Below are 20,125 nucleotides of genomic sequence, written 5' to 3'. Positions count from 1 at the left end.
AGAACGTCTACAACAAGAACCACCCTTTACTTATGTAGGGTTAGATGTGTTTGGGCCTTGGGAAGTCTGTACCCGCCGGACCAGAGGTGGCAGTGCCAACAGTAAGAGGTGGGCAATACTATTCACGTGCATGTCCACAAGGGCTGTCCACATTGAGCTCATTGAAGCTCTGAGTGCTTCAAGTTGTGTTAATGCACTGCGCAGATTCTTTGCTGTCAGGGGACCAGCTAAACAGCTACGGTCAGACCGTGGCACCAATTTCATTGGTGCGTCCAAGGATCTGAGGTTTGCAGCAGAAGGTGATGCCACTGTGGGAAACTACCTTCTCACCCAGGGATGTACTTGGGTTTTTAACCCTCCTCATGCGTCTTAACATGGGAGGCAATTGGGAGCGTATGGTGGGGACTGCGAGGCATATCCTGGACTCCATGTTGCTACAAGCTGGAAGGATAACGCTCACTCATGAGATTCTGAGTATGTTGATGGCTGAGGTCACAGCCATAATCCACTTCAGACCGCTGATTCCAGTGTCCTCAGATCCCGAGGCCCCTTTGATCCTTACACCGTCTATGCTTCTTACACAGAAGGTTGGTGTGACTCCAATCCCTCCCGAGGATTCAACAGCCGCTGACCTGCTGAAGTATCAGTGGAAAAGAGTACAGGCTCTTGCCAACATATTTTGGGCCCGGTGGCGCAGAGAATACTTGAGTACTGTTCAGTGCAGACGCAAGTGGCATTCGACACGGCGAAACCTTGAAGAAGGTGACGTGGTGTTGTTGAAGGATAAACAAGCAAGAAGAAATGAGTGGCCTATGGGTAGGATACTGAAGACATACCCCAGCAAGGATGGTTTGGTGAGGAAGATGGAAGTGAAGGTGACGTCTCATCACCCTCCGAAGACCTACCTTAGACCTTCTTCAGAGTTAGTCTTACTTTTGGAGTCAGATGCTGTGTAGATGTGGAGAAGGATAGCGTCCAAGGGACGCCAGGCGGGGAGTGTGGTGTAACACCAGATAGGTATATTGTTTTATTTTGAAATGTAGACTTTTATTTTGGTAATGGAGAAGGAACAGATGTTACGTATAGATTGGACCTGAGTTTGCCAGTTTTTTCTGTGTAGCATAGCAAGAAGAGAGCAATCCCACTACATCCAGTCTCACTTCTCTTCGCGTGGCATTGGCAGTGAGTTTTATTTTGTTATATGAATACTGAAGTAATTTAATTTGTGGTAACGTTATTATATAGTATTTTACGTAACGTGATATGTACAGTTGTTAGAATAAGTTATTATTTCTATCATGTTTAAGGGTCTGTAAAGGAACTGATTTTATGTTTATATCCTTTATTTGTTTCAGTTTCACCTTTTCTTCATTAAAATCCTGCCAATCATAACACACGACTGTTCCTTGGAGGTATAGTGTGGAAAGGTTTAACTTGCTGTTAAATTTGATAGCAACATCGAAGGAGAACAGTACAAATGTCATGATCTACAGTGTCAAACGCGGCACTGAGGTCTAAAAGTATTAAAATTGCACTTTCCCCTCTGTCGACTGTTAAAAGCAGGCCATTTGTTACCTTAAGGAGGGCAGTTTCTGTACTATGTAATGCTCTAAAACCCAATTGAAACTTCTCAAAGATGTTATCATGACACATAAATGCTAAAAGCTGGGATGAAACCTTTTCTAAAACTTTGGATAAAAACTGGAGTCTGGAAATTGGTCTAAAATTGTTAAGAACAGACGGATCAAGGTTTGGTTTCTTTAAAAGAGGTTGGACCGCAGCATGTTTAAAACTAGAAGGAAAAATGCCATTTTCCAATGAGCTGTTAATAATCAATAAAATAATGGGCCCAACTGTATCAATGACATCTTTTAGAAATTTTGTTGGAATAATATCAAGACTGCACGTAGTTGATTTCATCTGGGACATGATTTCAGATAAAACAGGCATAAAAGTGCCGTAATCCTTCCTCGCCTTAGTGGGTTCTACAATCTGTACAATGTATTACATCTTCTGTCCTCTGACCCTTGGTTTGAGTGAAGAAAAATATCCTAAAAAAACCCTTGTAGCAGGGAAAAATGCATACATATACTGATTTGAATAACAAAATATGCAGGATATGTGTGGATCCAGAAGGATGAATGAGCAGGCAGCGGCTTTACCATGTGGTGCCCGAGCCACACGACCTCCTCTCCACCCCATTCCCTAAGGGGGTCTTACAGTAACAGGTGACAGTTCAGATCCAGCATTTCAAGGCCAGAGAGAGAGAGATTCCTGTGCAGCCTACAGTCCAACCTGAATGAAAAGTAATAGTGACATTTGCAAGGGCTGAACTCCTTCAGTTACTTGTTTTGTAATTGAGTATTTCCATTAAAAAGGTATTCTATGTAAGATTTAGAGTTCTGTCAAATTCATACTTAAAACAAATCGGGGACAGCATAACCATTAATTGTTGTGAACTGTAGCTACCGTTATAGTTATACCGTTATTAGCTACTTAGCTCTGTTAGCTGTGCAGCTAGCAGTCCAGCCTTTGAGCTTGGAGCAAAGAGGGAGTGTCTGTGTTTACACTGCTAGCGCGGCACCTTTGGACCAGAACAGGGCGGGGCTTAGTGTGCTAATTTTAGTATCACTGCAGCACAACACATAGATGCCATTATGTCAAAACTGTTGTTTCTTGACATTATGTTGATATATTTAGTTAGTTTTGAATGTTTTCAACTAAAATTCTTACATACTGCACCTTTAATGTGACTGTATACTTCCAGTGCAAATTATTTCAAGACATTTGTTTGCCACTATAGTTATAGTTGAATTAATGGTCTAAATACTTATCCCACCATAGTACACTGCTCTATCTGGATTCATCCATAAGGCAGAAATAAGTCATGAGTTGGCAGGTCCTCACCAGGTGGGGGCAAACTGGTGGAGCTGGCATGTGTAGCATGGTGCGAGAGCTGGAGCAGGGGGTGGGCACTGGACCCAGCCAGTAGAGAAGTGGGGTCAATAGACGCTTATCATGCCCGGCCATTATGCCGTAATCCTTCCTCGCTTTTCTGGAAAAACTGAATAGCACTAGAATCACTGACTCAATTTTTGGATCTCATTTTCATGACAAAGCGATTGTTCCCCTATTGCCTCCACTGTTGCTGTTTATAAACGTGGTAAGGCGGGGATATAAAAGGGACTGGTGAGGGGCCAGTGAAACATCGAGACCTCAGGGAACCATCACTTAACATCACCGAGGCTATCCCACACCTTATATCCAAGATGGGCAGGGTGAGTTAAGACAAAGTGTGACTGGCGTGGACGTAGAGTCAGGTAACACTGTGACAACGTAGGCGAAGTATGAATGTGTGGGTAAAGGTCTCTCTGTGTGATCATTGGGATTTGAACTTATTTGAATTTGGTTTGCAGGTGAAGCGAGTTTCAAAGTGCTCTAGGTGTTGATGGGTTTAGGCAGCTGAAACATAAAGCTGCACATTGAGAGCATGACAAAAAAATTTGTGTAATAGTGGATCTTTGCTCAGGAAAATGTGACTTTTCTAAGGCTCACCCATGAGCTCATCTATTGCAGATGGTGAGAAATGTGAGTGGGAGCTAAGAACACATGTCGTCCCACAGATTGTCTTCTACGAGGACAAGAACTTCCAGGGCCGTCGCTATGAGTGCGATAGCGACTGCTCTGATTTCCACACCTACCTGAGCCGCTGCAACTCCATCCGGGTGGAGAGTGGAGCCTGGGTGGTGTACGAGAGGCCCAACTACATGGGCTACCAGTATGTCCTGACCAGGGGAGAGTACCCAGAGTACCAGCGCTGGATGGGCCTCAATGACCGCATCAGCTCCTGCAAGATGATCCACTTTGTAAGTCAGCCATCACCTGTGATCTTGTCTGATGCGGATTCTGAGATCTAATTTTCTTTTCATGAATGTGCTGCAGAGCTCTTGATTAACTACGAACATTTTCAAATATGACTTCTAGTAGGATATTTCCTCAGCTGAGAAGCAGAGAAGCCCGACTTGGTGGGTTGTAAACTCGAGTTTCATGAGTCAGCCAGAAGTAAGTTTAACTGAAAGCCTTAGTGAGTGCAGAGGAGAGCAGAACCAACTGATGGACATATTGAAGAGGCCATGCTATGGTGTTAATGTTAACACTGACTGCAGGGCTTTGTCAATGTAGACCAATATCTGGGTCAGTCCATTTGTATGACTAGGCTTTGGTCCAACCGACCCACAGCCTGTAGGCAGATTCAGGGTAGCCACTCATATAAAAATCAATGTAGTTGGTACAAGCTGTGTGTACAGTTTTAAATAAAGAACAGAATGCAAACAATGAGGGATGGTGTTTGATTTAAGTCAGTTATCTAATTGATGAGGCAGAATCAAAGGCTAGTGGTGCAGTATTACTAACACGTTTTTCTTTTGTAAGATACAAATCTCATTTCCCTATATATCCCCCCTTCCCCTTTTCTCTGACCCCACATCCCCTCCTTACCGTTTACCAACCCCCTACACTAACCACCACCTCCACCCTACATTCACCACTCTCCACCTGCTACCCCTTTACGCCCATATTCCATTTTAACCCCCTGGCATCTACTTCCATACCCCCACCTTCTCCCTCACTCCCCCCTGTCACCATTCAGGCCAGTGGGACACTGTACAAGATGCAGCTGTATGAGAAGGCAGACTTCGGGGGTCAGGTCTTCGAGGCCACAGAGGACTGTCCCTCACTTCTGGAGAAGTTCCGCTGGAAAGAGGTCAACTCCTGCAAAGTGTTCGACGGCTGGTGGGTTTTCTATGAGCATCCTAACTACCGTGGGCGCCAGTACTTCCTGGAGAAGGGTGAATACCGCAAGCCTGGTGACTGGGGTGCCGTCAGTCCCACGGTCCAGTCCTTCAGGCGCTTCACTGAATGATTTAACCTCCATCCAAAATGTTAAACAAAAAGACCTGCCATGTCGATTTGACTATTTTGTGATTTTGAACTGAGGTCTCACAAATAAAAGCCTGTCCAGTAAGCAAACTGACAACATGTCTTTGGGTTTTCCATACACGAGTTGTTTAATGTTGTTTGAACCTGTTGTGCCCCTCCATACTTACAGTAAACATCGCCACCTCAGGGGTAAAAAAAAAACATGACACTTGTCTGGAGCTTTCAACAGGCCTGATGTGAACTCTATTAAAACTGTCCCAGATAATCCAAGTTTAACCATTTGATCCTGACTGGAATGTCTGATGGTTAGAGTTTGGATCACAGAAACTCCTCAGGTGGAGTCTTTGATTTGAGCCTCTTAACAGTTTCTTTCACTTTAGGCTACTTCATTCCAGCACAGGTCTGAGGTTCAAAGTGATAGGCTGAGGGTTCAAGTGAGTGCCAAAGGAGAAACAGTTTCCTCCTCCACCTATTAGGAGCAACTCTGGTTCCTCTGGGTCCATAAGTTCAGAGCAGAATGAGTGGAGCATCAGAGGCCAGGGCACAGGAGTCTGGAGATGGCAGGACACACAGGGATTCATTATTCAGTATCTTTTCTTATAGATCTACATGAACAGTGAATGTGAATTCTAACAAATGAATTTGTACAAAGCACTTGATGCTGCCTTTCAGGCAAGAAACCCGGGCTGTATCAATGATTGGCACAGTATGTGGCATTATATTTCAATTAAAATTACCGTGTCCAGACTGAACTCCACACTGCTGTGTGTGGTAAGGTTGATAATGGCACCACCTGGTACACCACTTGAATGCAGCCAAACTCCACCAACCACAACCAGCTTGTCACCAATCACATGGGCAGAATGAGAGTACCTAAAGCAAAGAAAATCATTTCAGGTCTTACTGTTTTGTTCCGATTAACTGAATGATGTGGGAGCTTTGTCTGTGGCAAACAAACCTGGGAACCGGAGATGGCTGCAACTCTATTCTTTCCCAGGAGAAGCCTCTTTCATTTGGCTTTAACACCACTGTGTCCCCAAGTGGCACTTCTCTTCTGTCTAGTCCTCCAAACACCACCACACCTCCCTGATATGAACATGCTGAGTGGGAATGACGGGCCTCCGGAGTTGCACCCTCTACTGGCATCTGTAAGTAATACCACACAAACACTTTCTTCTGTCAAGTTAGCTCACACAAATCAGATCCTCAAACTGTCTTAACTGGACAGATTTGTTGTAAACCACTTTTTATGCTGACTTACTCTCTGCCTGCAAAATACTGCCTGTTTATTTGAGGTGTGCGCTGGTGACATTTCCTCATTAGGCCCTTAAAAATACCATTTTAATGTAACTGATAGCAATGCTAGCAAAGATGAAAAAATAGACTTTCACAAAGTGGAGTTTTAAGTCCTGCTGTAAGAAATCAGCAGAAAGAAATGATAACAAGTCAACCCGTTTCAGTGGCTGTAACAGAGGATCTGAAACATTAGTTTTTACAAAATATTAATAGTACAGCGTCCAACCACATGTCTTCAGAGCAGCGCTGCAGTGTGACAGTCACAGATATAGAAAGAGAGAACTGTCTGACATAGATGGATGCCTTGCTTGTCTGAATGTCTGATACAAAGGAGGCATCCATGACTGATGAGAGAGGGGGTCAAGGGGGAACGGTGACAGTCATTAAGATATCAGACGGATAATGGGAGGCAGATTTTATTAGACATGAGTCATATGACAAGTGTGAGAAAACTGTTGCCACATTTACTCAATTTGTCTAAAATCACTCGTACGTGTCACCTAAAGGACAAGCTCACCCAAAAATGAAAACGTAGTCATTATCTAATCACCCTCATGTTATGGGGTAAATTATACTTTTTGGGGTAGTTTTAACAAACAGCGACGCCTCCACATGACTCCGTTCAAAGCAGCCGTAGTATGCCTTTCAAATTACACTAACCACTAATATGTAGGGATGAATTAACCGCACACAGCACAGTGGGCTGCAGTTGTATGAAGTCAGTAGAACATCATAGAACACATTGCAGAGAACCACACAGTATATCTTACTTTGGGTTGTTTTCTACATTTCCCCATCTACTTCAGTTGTTTAGGAGAATGCCGCAACACTGTCTTGCTGTGAAGCTCCAGAAATGTTTCATGGATCATCAGACTTCACTCAACTATCCATCAGCATGGAGGGAGGAGATAATGACTGAATATTCATTTTGGGTGAACTTATTCTTTAAGGAGGAACCTGTTGCTATGAATGGTTCTTGCATGAGGTCCAGTGTAAAGACAGACAACAATATATAAATACTACAAGTGTGTGTGCAATTTAACACCTATCTTTAACGATAACACATAGATAGGCATGAAGCAAACCTCAGTCCAGTGCTGCTGGTCCATACACAGGAAGTAGCCTTCACCCAGAACTGCCTCTGCTTGGTTCTTTCCACCAAACACAAATAGAAAGTTTTTGCCTGCAGGAAAAATGAGAAGGCTTCATTATATAATAAATAATACAGTTTTCTAGAAAATGAGAGCTAGACAGAGAGAGAGAGAAAGAAATAAATGACCTACAACTTCCTGTTTAATCTCACCTTTGTGACTGACAACAGTAGCAGTGTGCCTCCATCTTGTCGGTGGTGGATTGCCTATACAGACGATCTCCTCTACACAAAGTTTCACTGTGTCTTGGTCTTCTGAGTCACGAGGACCAGATGGACCACCGGAGTCCAGGGTTATTTTGAAAAGGCCTCTGATTGGGTTGAGTGGAGAGGAGCGACCGCCGTACACCACAAGACCTCCTCCAGGCAGAGAGGTAACTGTGTGGTAGAGTCGAACACCTGGAAGAAGGCAACTAGCTGTTCACACTGAAAGCTAAACTGGTCTCACTTGCACAATCCTGATAACAATGAAAAAGAATATAAATGATGGTTATACCAGCGGACTCCTCTGAACAAATGATTTGACACAGATGCCTTTGTCAGTGCTACCAGTCTGCTATATTTGGATAAGGGTAAGACATTTACTGGCACTCAGCTTCCTGAATGAATATAAAATTGAACCTGAAATTAACTTTGAATGGATTAATCAGAAAATGTAAGATCCAAATGTACTACTGACAAGAGGCAGAAAGCTTTCTCACCCAAATCTACTGATGGTTCCACATTAACAGATCTCCAGCCTTCCTGATTCCTTAGGAGGATCCTAGGCACTGCCCCTCTGCCTCCTCTGCTAGAGCCTCCTGTTAGCAGGACCTGCCCAGGGCTGAGCAAGGAGGTGGCCATCCCCAGTCCTTCCATACGAACTGGTATGATCTGTACACTCAGGGCTATGAGGCTCCATGATGGGCAAATGGATGGCAATGGAGATACTGAGGCAAACAAACATACGCACAATCACATAAATGTTGCAACCATCGCCACTGAAAAACATACAGACATGCATGTCAAAGATATTGTAGATTTTGTAAGTAGACAGTGGTTTTCTGTGAGAGGGAAATAAAGTGATAGCTACCTGGAGCATGCGGGAGTAAAGCCTGTGCCATCAAAGAGCCTCGAGATGCAGTGAGAATGAAGTAGTGGGAACATTTCTGGTGCCACTCCTGAGGGCACACAGGTATTAATAATTCTGTTCAATATTATTGTGTGAAGAAGTATTTATAAAGTGTACAACAGAGAGACAACCACAACCCCACAAAATAAGAAGATGGAGACACGTTTCAATAGCTAACCTACCTCATACTCATCAAAAGGCTCCAGACTATCCACTCTGCCCCTCTCTTCCTCAGGGACCAGCCCGAGGTAGAAGACATTCATATCCAGACACACACACTGCTCCCAGCCCTGAACACAATCACACATATTTTTTGAGACAATATATCTAACTAAACATTTCTGTGTACCATACACAACAAAACAGAACAATCATATTTTATTATACGTCTCTGAGTGTCCTGAATCATTGGGGAAATGTTCCACTTTATTAAAAGTGTGTACATTAGACTGCAGTATATGTTGTGTGTATACTGGCCTTGTCCAGGAACCTGTGTCTCTGTGCAGCAGTGTCTGGGTACTGTCGGAGGGCATGTAGAGTTGAGTTGAGTTTCAGGAAATGATCTTGCATGATCAGACCAAAGGGATCATGTGGGTTTATCTGCTCATACACAACAAATAGTGACTGCGGCAAGACCTTTGCCACCCAGCTAATGACAGCATCAGACCTGGAAGACATGCAACATACAACCACCACGTGTTGATGAGGGTTGAGGGTTCTCAGTTATCCGGGTCATGGTAAATCTAAGTGCTGTATCCACTACAAACATTCACATTAGAGCTGTACGATTTTAGCTAACATCATATTCCTGATTACTTTGTAAGTTGCTTTGTTATTATTGTACCTTACCTAAAATCAAAATAAAGAACATGGATTTAAAGTCCTAGCTTATATAAAGTGAATGCACAAAAGGGGTGATATGGTCCCCTAAATAGATTAAACAAACCTTACCATCGTGTTTCCATGTAGGTTAGCACCACTTCAGACAGAATTAGTGTAGGGGCAGCCCAGTCGAGCCCAGCCCCACCCAGAGCCTCTTCTACCTGGGACTGCTCTCTAACATCCAACCCCAGTAGACGGTACTGTCTGCTAGATACATATACAGGTCCTAAAGACACACAGGTAGGCATATACTTATGATATCCAGTTATGACATGTGCATTTTTCTATCTTGCTGAAAAGAAAATCTCTTTGAACCTCAGTGCACACAAGCACGTAGCGTGTGAAGGAAAGTACAAACCTGTAAGAGAAGGTACACATGCGTCCAACATCCCCCTCAGTGTATTGTTCGAATTGATCAGAGCAGCCTTGCGCCGCGCGACGTCAGGAAAATCTACTTCAAACACAACAGCTCTGTTAAGTGCTTTATCTGCCTGTTGGCGAAAATACAGAGAGTCGAACCCTGCGCCCAATGACAAAATCTACAAAAAGAGGAGAGATGACAGAGACAGGGGGAGAAATAAAGACAAACGATTGTATATAAAATACACAGACCTTTAGAATCTAAACTGTCTATACAAAATAGTGTTGGGCAGTATGCTGTTAACTTACCTGTCTCTTGGGGCAGTTTTCAGTAATGTGAAGAAATCTCCGCACGCAATGGTCCACAGCCCTACAGCGTACATAGTAGCCCCTAAAACATACAAATACAACATATTATTATTATTACTATGATTATACACTATATACACTGTTCCATATGGAAATAATAGTGCGCTATTGAACCAGCAACTGAAACAATGATAGACATGCTTCACTGTTTTCAGTTTTTTATTGAAGAAACAATTAATCAAGCAAATGAGAAAAATATTGTGGGTGAATCCATAATAAAAAAGTCTGTTCTTATTTTTAGTTAACACTGTTTTTATTACCTTGCAGAACATATTATACCACATTTTTCAAACAAGACCAACTCTTCTTCATGTATGATGGATTTTATCTTTGTGTCACCCACAAATAATGTGCCCAGCCCAAATGAGCTTATGATTATCAGCAAAGATACAACAAACAGACCAGAAAATGTCCGAGTATTGATTGTGACTAGTGTTGCACGGTAAACCGACACTAGAAAGGTACCGCGGTACCCAGCCGTTAATAACAATACTTTTTCACGTTTTATTAGTATCGGTACTTTATGAACTTGGTGCGACATCGGGGCAGCGTGTCTGTGTGCAGCTTCTCTCTGCTTCCTCACTGCCTGCAGCCACAGTGGGCGTGGTTTCACAGTGACAAACAGTCACAGAGCGACACAGACGTGTTGGCTCTCTTGTTCATTATGGATAGCATTGTTTACAGACAGGCTTTGTGGTGTCCGTGGGCTTGCCCTTACTGTCGGCAACGTGAGCGAAATATTTCCATATTTCTCTCGCTGCGTCTGCTTTTTCAACAAGCCTAGGACGGTCGGCAGGAGCACTCGTGCCACTTTCAGCTGACAGACATGCAGACTTGTTCAAAGAGTTCAAAAAGCTGCAGGTTAGCGATAGATAACGTTAAATATCCCCTGGATGGAAGTCAAGCGAACTTTTTCAACTATCAGAGTTGCAGGAGGCAGTCAGGGGTAAAGCTAACTGTTCAACAGTCCGATGTGGTTCCACACATCTGTGTATGCAAACACAACGTTCACACTGGTAACATGAACTTTACCAGAACATGCGCTGGTGTTCACAAGTATGCTGATCAACAACACCACTTAAATTATCTATTTTAAGTCAATCAGTACTAGTAATATAATCATAGCATGTACATTTTTGTCAATAATTTATAATATTTATTGTCATTTATATTATTAGAAGTTGGTCTGATTAGCACAGACCTCCACCAGGTCTGGGTCATTTGTGTTGTACTTTAGTGCACTAATGTAGTTTGCAGGCTAATAATCCAGGGTTTGAACTTTATCAACATGAAATGCAAATTGCAAATTTTCCCTTTGTGGGACAAATAAAGTATTGTCTTATTTTATGAATTGCCAGACTTGCAGTTAATGTCATTTATGTTCATTATTTTTATGCTGAATAAAATTGTAGTTAATGTGCTGTTAATTTTTTTCTACTGCTGACACTGAGCTTTTAATGAAAAATCAGGTTATTTAATGATCTCTGAGAGCAAACAATACAAATGAACAAAACAAGAAGACACTTGTCTCCTTGGATACAGATAGAGAAGCTATAAAGCTCAGCAGCTTTTAAAAATATATATATATAATAAAAAGAAATAAATTATTTTCAGTGCCACATTCTGTCATCTAAAATGTATGCCATTACTTTTGATGATATTTAGTTTTCCGCCGTGGTATCGTTTCAGAATCGGTATCAAGATATTTTAGTCCCAAGATCCCTGCTGACCTGACCTGTTGATGAGTGGAGCTCTCCTGGCCACTTTGCACACAAAGTGTTGTAGGAAGACATCCTGGAAGTAGCCCTGTGCTGCAGCAGACACTTTGCTCACCACACTGCAGTCGTTAGTTCCCTGTACCTGGAGAAACACACGATTGAGCAAGAGGAAAGCAATGAAAACAAACAAACAAACATGCAAAATCAATCTATCCATCCATCCATCCATACATACATACATACTCACATACAACCGAGCCATCATAAAAGCAGATAAATCATTTTGATGTACTTGTTGCAAGCGTTGGAAGAAATACTCCTTTACACAAGCAAAAGATGATTACTGTAAAAATAATTGTCCTCCATTGAAAAGTCATTTTTGGAAACATGTATTTATCAAACTATCATATGTAGAGTCAGTCAGAGCAGAAACATGCCCGATCATTACACGATCATACATTATATTACTGTACTACTGATGTGTTAATGTGCACATAGCATTGAGCTATTGTAGTAGTAGCTTTTATAAACTGTATAAACTGTCATGAGGTCGAAATGTTTTACATGTAAAATATTCATTTTTACAGTCATTTGGGCTGTTAAATAATTGTTCAAAAAAAGTACATTGCTCACATTTAAACTCAAGTACTCAAGTACAACTTCCATCACTGACTTTAACATACTTGATACACCGGGTCTTGCTGATGAGTTGTAGTAAATGAGGACTTACTGCGGTGTCGCTCCCCTGCTTCTGCTTATTTCTGTTGGTGGTTGGCATAATGTCAGTAGGCTGCCACAGCACTCCGCAGATACACTCCAAAACACATTGGACAGTGTAATAAATACGTGTTAACAGATTTTCAGAATTGCCGGTAGTTAGTTCAGCGATGAAAATAAGTCATCTTTGACGTCATAAAAACTTCCGGGTACCCTCATATCTGCGTTCTTGCGCCTCCTTGCGGCCTGGAGGCTACAATAATAAACATTTACAGTATACAGTCTGGGATAACAAAGCTCCTGGTCAATGCTGTTTCTCTAAAATGCTCTTTCAGGTTACTTTCTACATCAGGGGGTAATGTTCATGAGCCAAAAATATTCAATTCGCGTTGTTAATATGCATATTATTATGATAAAACTATTATTCACCATACATACTCGTTATTGTAAATACAAATTCCATTACATTATATTTAGTCTTCGGCTACAACAAGGGTACACTTTTGTGAACATGAGCAAAATGAAGTGGAGCCGAAGAATGCTCAAATGTGTGAACAGTCACTTAATGGACCGTTGGGGAATGCGGTTTGACAATGCGGCACTTAGTGCGCCTGCGCCAATTTACAGGAAGTGTTAACATTTTCTTTAACCAGCTGATAGCCAAATTGTCAACAGTTAAGCCTGCGATACCTGCGCTGCTGAAACGACAGATATACGGTAATATTATTTACATGTCCCTCCCAGTATTCATGTCTTGTTCACATGGACCTGTAGTACTGGTATGTTTAATTAGGCGTCGAAATATGAAGCTTTGATTCAGTTTTGTCTCGTCCGACCTGAGTGGTCGGAGCGGTGTCCCGTTAACATTAGCACATAACGCAAGATAAGGGCTGCTGACCTGATAGCATTTATTGTGGGAGTAACCCTAACGCCGATAGTGACAGAGTGTAGGCATGCCAGCTTCTCTCCATCCACACTCTTCTCTATATGCCGTTGACGTTTTATTAATGTTCAAATGAATCATTTGCTGCAGTGGTGGATGTTGACTATTGTTGTCTATGAGGTGGGAGACAGCAATTTGAGGCGCAGCATCCCTGTTAGCTCAAGTTTCACTGCAGGATACTGGGACACAGCTGACGACGGGCAATATTTTCAGACATGGCTCTGGTTCAGTAAATAGAATAGACATGCAGGGCTGGGAAATGTAAAGCAAGGCAAGCTCGCTATTCTTTGGTTTCATGCCAAGGAAATATCCGCCCTTCCTCATAAAACCCTTACTCTTCAGAGTCTATGAGTGTACAGGACGGGGTTGCTTTTGCCTTGAGAAAGAAAGAAAAGTGTGTTTGTGTGTGTGAGGCAGGGTAAGTTGTGACAGCAGAAGGGCTGGTAAGTGTAAAGTAATGCAGGTGCAATGGAAACTTGTCTTCTTATTCCTTGAATTCATGTCAGATCTCCATCCCTCTTCATAAAACATATAATCTTTAGGTTTAATGGATGGCCCTAAAAAAAGGGCTTTCGTTGCCTTGAGGCAAGCCATGATGTAATCTTGCACCAAAAAAAAAAACCAAACAAACCTCTCACTTCTTCCTTCAGACAAAACAAGGAGTTAAGGGAGGTAAAGACACCAACAGTGAGACTTGACTACATTCTGTTTGGAAGGCAGTGCAAGTTGCTCTGCTCCAGGGAGGACGCCCAGCCCCCCTGCCGTCTCCTACACGGGCCGGTATGAGCTCCAGAGGGAGTGGAGGCCGCTCCAACGGCACACTACCACAGACCAAGATCTGCCAGTTCAAGTTGGTGCTGCTGGGCGACATGGCTGTGGGCAAGTCCAGCCTGGTGCTGCGCTTTGTCAAGGGACAGTTTGACGAGTTCCAGGAGACAACCATAGGAGGTGAGGACTGGGAAATGTGTGTTAGTGCAGGGCAATATGTTGATAGTATATTTGTTATCATGATATGAGACTTAATATCATCTTAAGTCATATAGTGATGTGACAATAGTGTTGTCTTTTTCTTGGTTTTAAAGGCTGCATTACAGTAAAGTGTAATTTTCACAACTTACCAGACTGTTCTTCTTGTATGCCTTTACCCACTTAGTCATAATATCCACATTATTGATGATTATTTATCAAATCCTATTTGTATCATTAACTTTAGAACTTGCTCATTAACTCAAAAAAATGCATTATTTGGGATTAAAATAATAAAGTAGTTGGATGTAGAACGTAATGTATTAGCAACCTGCACAGAAGTATGGCTTAACTAGTTTTCATGGGAGCACAGACCTGTCTTTACAGAAGCCCAGCTTCCTCATAATTTGAACCCTGATGAAGGGGTAGCAAAAAGGTGCATGATGGTACTTTTTAACAAAGTAATTTTTCCTCTTCATGTCCAGCTGCATTCCTGGCTCAGTCGGTGTGTCTAGATGATACCACAGTGAAGTTTGAGATCTGGGACACTGCAGGGCAAGAGCGATACCATAGCTTGGCTCCCATGTACTACCGTGGTGCTCAGGCTGCCATCGTTGTTTTTGACATCACCAAGCCGGTACAGTATAAACCGAGTCATTAAGTACTCATTTGTTAATGTAGGTATCATTATGGGTCTGACATTCATGGTTTATTTCTCTTTTCTTCTAATAAGTGAAGAAATTAGCAGAGATGCATGAAATATATCAGCCAAATTACAACATCATTATTTGTTTGACTGTGATAGCATGGGCTGCGTACTCCTCTCTGTTTCTTCTTCTCACGCTCTCTCTCCTTTCCCCCTTCATGTGCGTGTGTGTGTGTGTGTGTGTGTGTGGGGGGGGGGGGGGGTCCTGAAGCTATACTGTCAAGGCCTGTTGCAGTTCACGAAGTTAGATCAAACCTATTTTTTTTGTTACTTTTTAAAGGTAGAGGGCAGAAATAGAAAATAGTTGTAGAGTTGTATCATATGCTGTGTTGTAGTGCACCGTGTGCACTATAATCGATGTTTTATTATTTTATTGTCATACTGAACATTTTTAATGAACCACCATACTGTTGCTTTTGTCTCCGCATTCATTTATATAATTTATTCCAGATAATATTTAGACATTTTTTGAATCACTTTTACTAGATTTTGAGCAGCTGCCTGAAGCATCAAACCAATCTGGCGATGGTATTCAACATTTCTAATTGTTTGCAATCCACAATGAACTTCTTTTTAAAATACAAAAACCTGAATTTATGATTATTTTTTCAGTATCTGCTAGAGCAGGTAATTATCGGTTATTGGTATCGGCTGAAGAAAACCATTTCATGCATCCCTAGAAATCAGTTTACTTAACTGTAAAACAGAACCTACTTTACACTATTACACAAAAAACATCCTGAGCCACAACCGAATATTAAATATAATTGTAGCAGAATATTGTCTAGCTCTATGCTTACATCAGCTTCAGTTGGTTTGTTGGTTAGGTTTGTCTCCTAAGTGATGAATAAATTCCTGTGGTTGTGGTCTGTGTGTTGCTGGTTTATCTGACCTCGGTGCTGTGTCTGGCAGGAAACCTTTGAGAGAGCCAAAGCTTGGGTGAAGGAGCTACAGAGGCAGGCCAGTCCTAACATTGTTATTGCCCTGGCTGGGAACAAGGCTGACCTGGCAGAGAGGAGACTAGTAGAGTATGAGGTAACACCACTGTTTGTGACTCTATTCTCAACTAAACCTTACCTTTCTGAAGGATGGTAATCACTGCTGATGACAGGTTAAATATGTGTTATCAATTAATGAATACTGGGTGGCTTTTTTCATGCTCATGCTTGGAATAGGGCACAAGGATCTGTCAAACATTTTGTGATACACATGTTTACTAAACCAATCTGACTGCATTTAAATACTGGTGGAAAAACCCTTATCAGTCAGCTGCTACCTGACATTGTTGCATTCAAGAGCAATTTTGTCAGAACATCTTGAATACACAGCGTGAACAGTTGTTGCAGAGGCTGCACTTTAATGCTCACAGATTTGTGGAGTGATGTCAAGCCTGTGCTCTACTGAGTTGCTGCTATTTGCAGATGAGAAACATTTTAGATCTTTAGTTTCAGGTTTAGGCTTTTTTTGTGTGTTTTTCAAATGACTACTGATGTTATATCTGTATTTGTTTGTGTCCTGTATGGTAAAGGAAGCTCAGACATATGCTGAAGACACTGGGTTACTCTTTATGGAGACGTCTGCCAAAACAGCCATGAACGTCAATGAGCTTTTCCTGGCCATTGGTGAGTGTCCTTTCTTTTGCATTAGAACTTAAAATTGGTTTCATATCAGAAGACACGTCATGTTGTTTGGCTGTTAAGAAGTGTTTCCACTACAGAATTTTTCTCAAGCATCTAAGACCCTTTACAGGAACTTGTTTCCACTGCAGGGTCATCTAGGGGCATTATTTTACCCCCTGAATGATCTGTGATTTGGGGGTAGCACTTTCCAAAAGTACAGGAACGTGGTTGGGCTTGCAGAGCTGAGTGTTTCTGATTGGTGTAGCGCTCACCGCATTTTATTTCAGCCGCCAAAAAAAAAAAAAATCTGCAGCCATAATCTTTCTTAGTTTTGTTCAAAGGTCCATGAGCTGGATGTATAAACAATGTGTACACACAAAAACCATGCAGATACAGACATTACCTAGTATTTATCAAGGACAAATATGTGCCAAGAATGTGCATACCTCATGCATACTTCAGATCAGGTGTACACACGTTTTCTAGAATTAGCAGTGGGTATAGTGATGAGGTGGATATGAAAATAAAGTGAGAGATGTAAAAGAGTAAGACATTGTTACGGTAGTTAGGGATTTCAATACTTGTTACCTCCACCAAGGAGGGCATCTTTTGACCCGTGTCTGTCTGTTTGTTTGTTGATTGGGTCATTTATCAGCAGGATTACATAAAATCTGCTGAAAAACAAAAAACATTTAGGTAGCAAAACAACTGGTCTGTGGCTCTTTTTTGGTAGAAATTTAAAAACAGTTAAGGATTCCTGAAAGGCCTCAGTGGTCAAAAGACTCAAAACAGGGAGTTGTTGGTGGGAAGTTGAGTCTTGCGGTGAGTTGACATTGTGAAATGTGATTATTTTTAAATACATTTTCTGAAATTCCTCCCAAATAAAGTACTTACTTTGATGATAAATGTTAGGTGCATGTATCCAAAGATTGGTCATCCAAAGTGTGGATTTCAGTGCAGATTCAGATCTCCTGATTTAAAAAAAAAAAAAAAAAGGATTTCTTTCTAGCTAGAAAGTGGAGTCTATTGTTAATTGTGATTAATTATTAATGAATGATATGTCAAAACATTTCACTTTGTCCTCTTAATGTAGCAAAAAAGATGCCAAAAACAGACACCCAAAACCCGACACATGCAGCTCGACATCGGGGAGTCAACCTTCAGGACCCTGATGCCCACTCTACCAGAGCCTGCTGTGGTGGAAACTAGACCTCTACAACTCTCACCAGTATTCCACCATCCACACCACCACAGCTCTCAACCATCCTGTCTCCTTCAACCAACTTACAGGGGTGGGCCTGGTGTGGGGAAACCCAGTATCCACTCACCCCCTTACCCTCCATTCATCCTCCTGTCCAAGCAGACAGAAAATCAGAGACAGAAATTCAAGGGAGAGAATCAGAGGAAAGGAAGAGCAAAAGGAGATGGAGAAAGACACAATATTCCACATCTGTGTCTCTTGAGTCACTGAGTTCCTGCATTTGGAAACTATGAGGGGAGGTATAGAGAAGTGAGATTGAGCAGAGGGAAATAAAGAATGTGGAAGGCAGTGGCAAGCCTGTTGTAGTATTTAGCACTAATTGTGATTTTTATTTTATTTTTATTCTACCTTGCATTGTTACAGTCACAATCCTGTTTGTGTAAAAATGCACAAAATGAGCAGCACACGCTGGCAAGCAGCGAGAAAGGAAAGGAGAAAAAGGGGTCAAGACATTCAGTTATAAAAGCCAAATGGGTAGGTTGGTGCTGCTTTCTTTTTCTCCTTTGTCAGAGCCTGCGCCTGCTTGCTTTGCTTCCCCCTATTCCTGATTCAATCAAATCCTGCTGTGAATACTGCCACGTATATGTACCAATGGATTGACCCCATAATTTGAAATCCCCCTCTGTCCTGCCTGGCCTTCCCTGGTGTCAGTGGCGCGGTCCAGTCACATCCAATACAACACATGGCACAGTGTCTCCGAAACACAAGTCAATCTGTACGTATTTATTGTCTGTTTTCTTCTGTTGTCTGTTTGTAGTGATGCTTTCACCCACATGACTGCTCTCCCTTTGACCAGATAGAAACTTCACCAATTATGTGAGGGAAGCATTCTTCTACAAAGTTCTGATACAAGATTTAAAAGATTGATTGTATTCACAAATATGATGATTTTTCATTGTTTTTCAGATACAGACTTGCTTGTTTGATGAGAAGCTGAAGTGCAGTGTTCCTCAAGTGTTTTTGGTTTCAGTGGTTGAGTGTTTATAAGGGAAGCATCACAGGCTGTAGCTCTTTACAGCAACAATACACACCTGATATGGAGTATACTTAGTACCATGTATAAGCAGGGAACTGTTAACTATAACTAATGACATCCCTGTAGCAGAGAACCCATCCCTCAAACCCAAAGACTAGTATTACATCAATTACAAGACTTCCTAATTCCCTGTTTGTAATAAGTAGCTTAATCTCACCTTTGAATTATCAGAGTGAGTGATGGGTCTAATTGGAATAGCAGGAAATGTGGTAGTCCATTGACATCTCTGCCCAGATAACAAAGATTGGCATCTGATAAATGATAAATAATGGTATATGATATATCAGGGGCTGATATGTAATAAACCTGTGCCATGCCCTGTAGGAGAAAATCTACCATCTCATGTTTAATGTATTCCTCCTGTCCCTTGTCCTTAGGCTAAGTTGTTGGTGGACATGAAATCATTGTGGTCTTAAATGGTTTTACTGATTCATTTACTCAATATGATGCTCGAAACTGACTTGTGTGCTTGGTGGCTGTCCAAGGCTTGGCTGAAGAAAATGAGCAAGGAATTAATGAAAACACACAAAAAAACAGAAGTGCCTAATCCCAGTTTTCTTTTTTCTGTGAATCATGTTTGGAGCTTTCTATAACTGTGTGCTTCTTAGGTTAAGCGCAAGAGAACCATTTCCCTGACATCTGCTTGTACAATAAACCAATAACATGGCACCCTGTCGTTAGGCTATATTGTATTGGCTCTTTGTATGGATGTAAAGAGCTCATGTTGAATACACTGTATGTTATATATTGTCTTAATTTAAATGAAAGTATGTTGACTTAAGCAGAGCACACTTGTGAACCCAGAATGGATCATTGAAAGGACTCTAATCAATGTTATAAATCTGTTTGATTTTGACAAATGTGTGTCCAGGAAAATCTTTGCTGTATTTTCAGGTTGCATATTTAGGCATTTTGATTTAAAAAAAAAAAAAAGGAAATATGGTGAACTAATTAAAGGCCAAACTAAGAAGATCTGAACTACAATACCATTTTCATTCAGTATTCAAATACAAACAAAAATGATTCATCCGCCCCCCCAGGACGCAAACAGCT

At 41.6% G+C, this 20,125-nt stretch overlaps 3 protein-coding genes across 4 annotated transcripts; 2 read left to right on the top strand and 1 right to left on the bottom strand.

The window, feature by feature from the left end:
• The first annotated feature begins 2,839 nt into the window (after positions 1–2,839).
• crygs2 (crystallin, gamma S2) lies at positions 2,840–5,029 on the top strand. 2 transcript variants are annotated; one of them, XM_030427654.1, is made up of 3 exons: positions 2,840–3,278; positions 3,624–3,866; positions 4,649–5,029. In XM_030427654.1, exons 1-3 carry the CDS (start codon positions 3,270–3,272, stop codon positions 4,919–4,921), a joined length of 525 nt encoding a protein of 174 aa, XP_030283514.1. In that variant the 5' UTR covers positions 2,840–3,269; the 3' UTR covers positions 4,922–5,029. The 2 variants fall into 2 exon arrangements, with proteins under 2 accessions (XP_030283514.1, XP_030283513.1); XM_030427653.1 differs by having other exon boundaries at positions 2,840–3,866.
• A 12-nt stretch (positions 5,030–5,041) lies between these two features.
• Positions 5,042–12,784, bottom strand: lcmt2 (leucine carboxyl methyltransferase 2). The gene is made up of 14 exons (XM_030427643.1): positions 12,555–12,784; positions 11,842–11,966; positions 10,047–10,128; positions 9,736–9,916; positions 9,447–9,603; positions 8,973–9,162; positions 8,678–8,785; positions 8,457–8,544; positions 8,086–8,313; positions 7,538–7,783; positions 7,320–7,417; positions 5,897–6,084; positions 5,676–5,811; positions 5,042–5,489 (listed from the first exon to the last, which is right to left on the bottom strand). Exons 1-14 carry the CDS (start codon positions 12,600–12,602, stop codon positions 5,325–5,327), a joined length of 2,040 nt encoding a protein of 679 aa, XP_030283503.1. The 5' UTR covers positions 12,603–12,784; the 3' UTR covers positions 5,042–5,324.
• A 339-nt stretch (positions 12,785–13,123) lies between these two features.
• rab5b (RAB5B, member RAS oncogene family) lies at positions 13,124–20,016 on the top strand. Its single transcript, XM_030427652.1, has 6 exons — positions 13,124–13,258; positions 14,135–14,432; positions 14,936–15,087; positions 16,069–16,191; positions 16,685–16,778; positions 17,869–20,016. Exons 2-6 carry the CDS (start codon positions 14,267–14,269, stop codon positions 17,982–17,984), a joined length of 651 nt encoding a protein of 216 aa, XP_030283512.1. The 5' UTR covers positions 13,124–13,258; positions 14,135–14,266; the 3' UTR covers positions 17,985–20,016.
• The last annotated feature ends 109 nt before the right edge of the window (positions 20,017–20,125 follow it).

The sequence above is a fragment of the Sparus aurata genome, chromosome 9 (assembly GCF_900880675.1).
Source record: "Sparus aurata chromosome 9, fSpaAur1.1, whole genome shotgun sequence".
Taxonomy (NCBI): domain Eukaryota; kingdom Metazoa; phylum Chordata; class Actinopteri; order Spariformes; family Sparidae; genus Sparus; species Sparus aurata.
The sequence above is the reverse complement of the archived record's forward strand: the minus strand, read 5'-3'. Positions and strand labels throughout refer to the sequence as shown.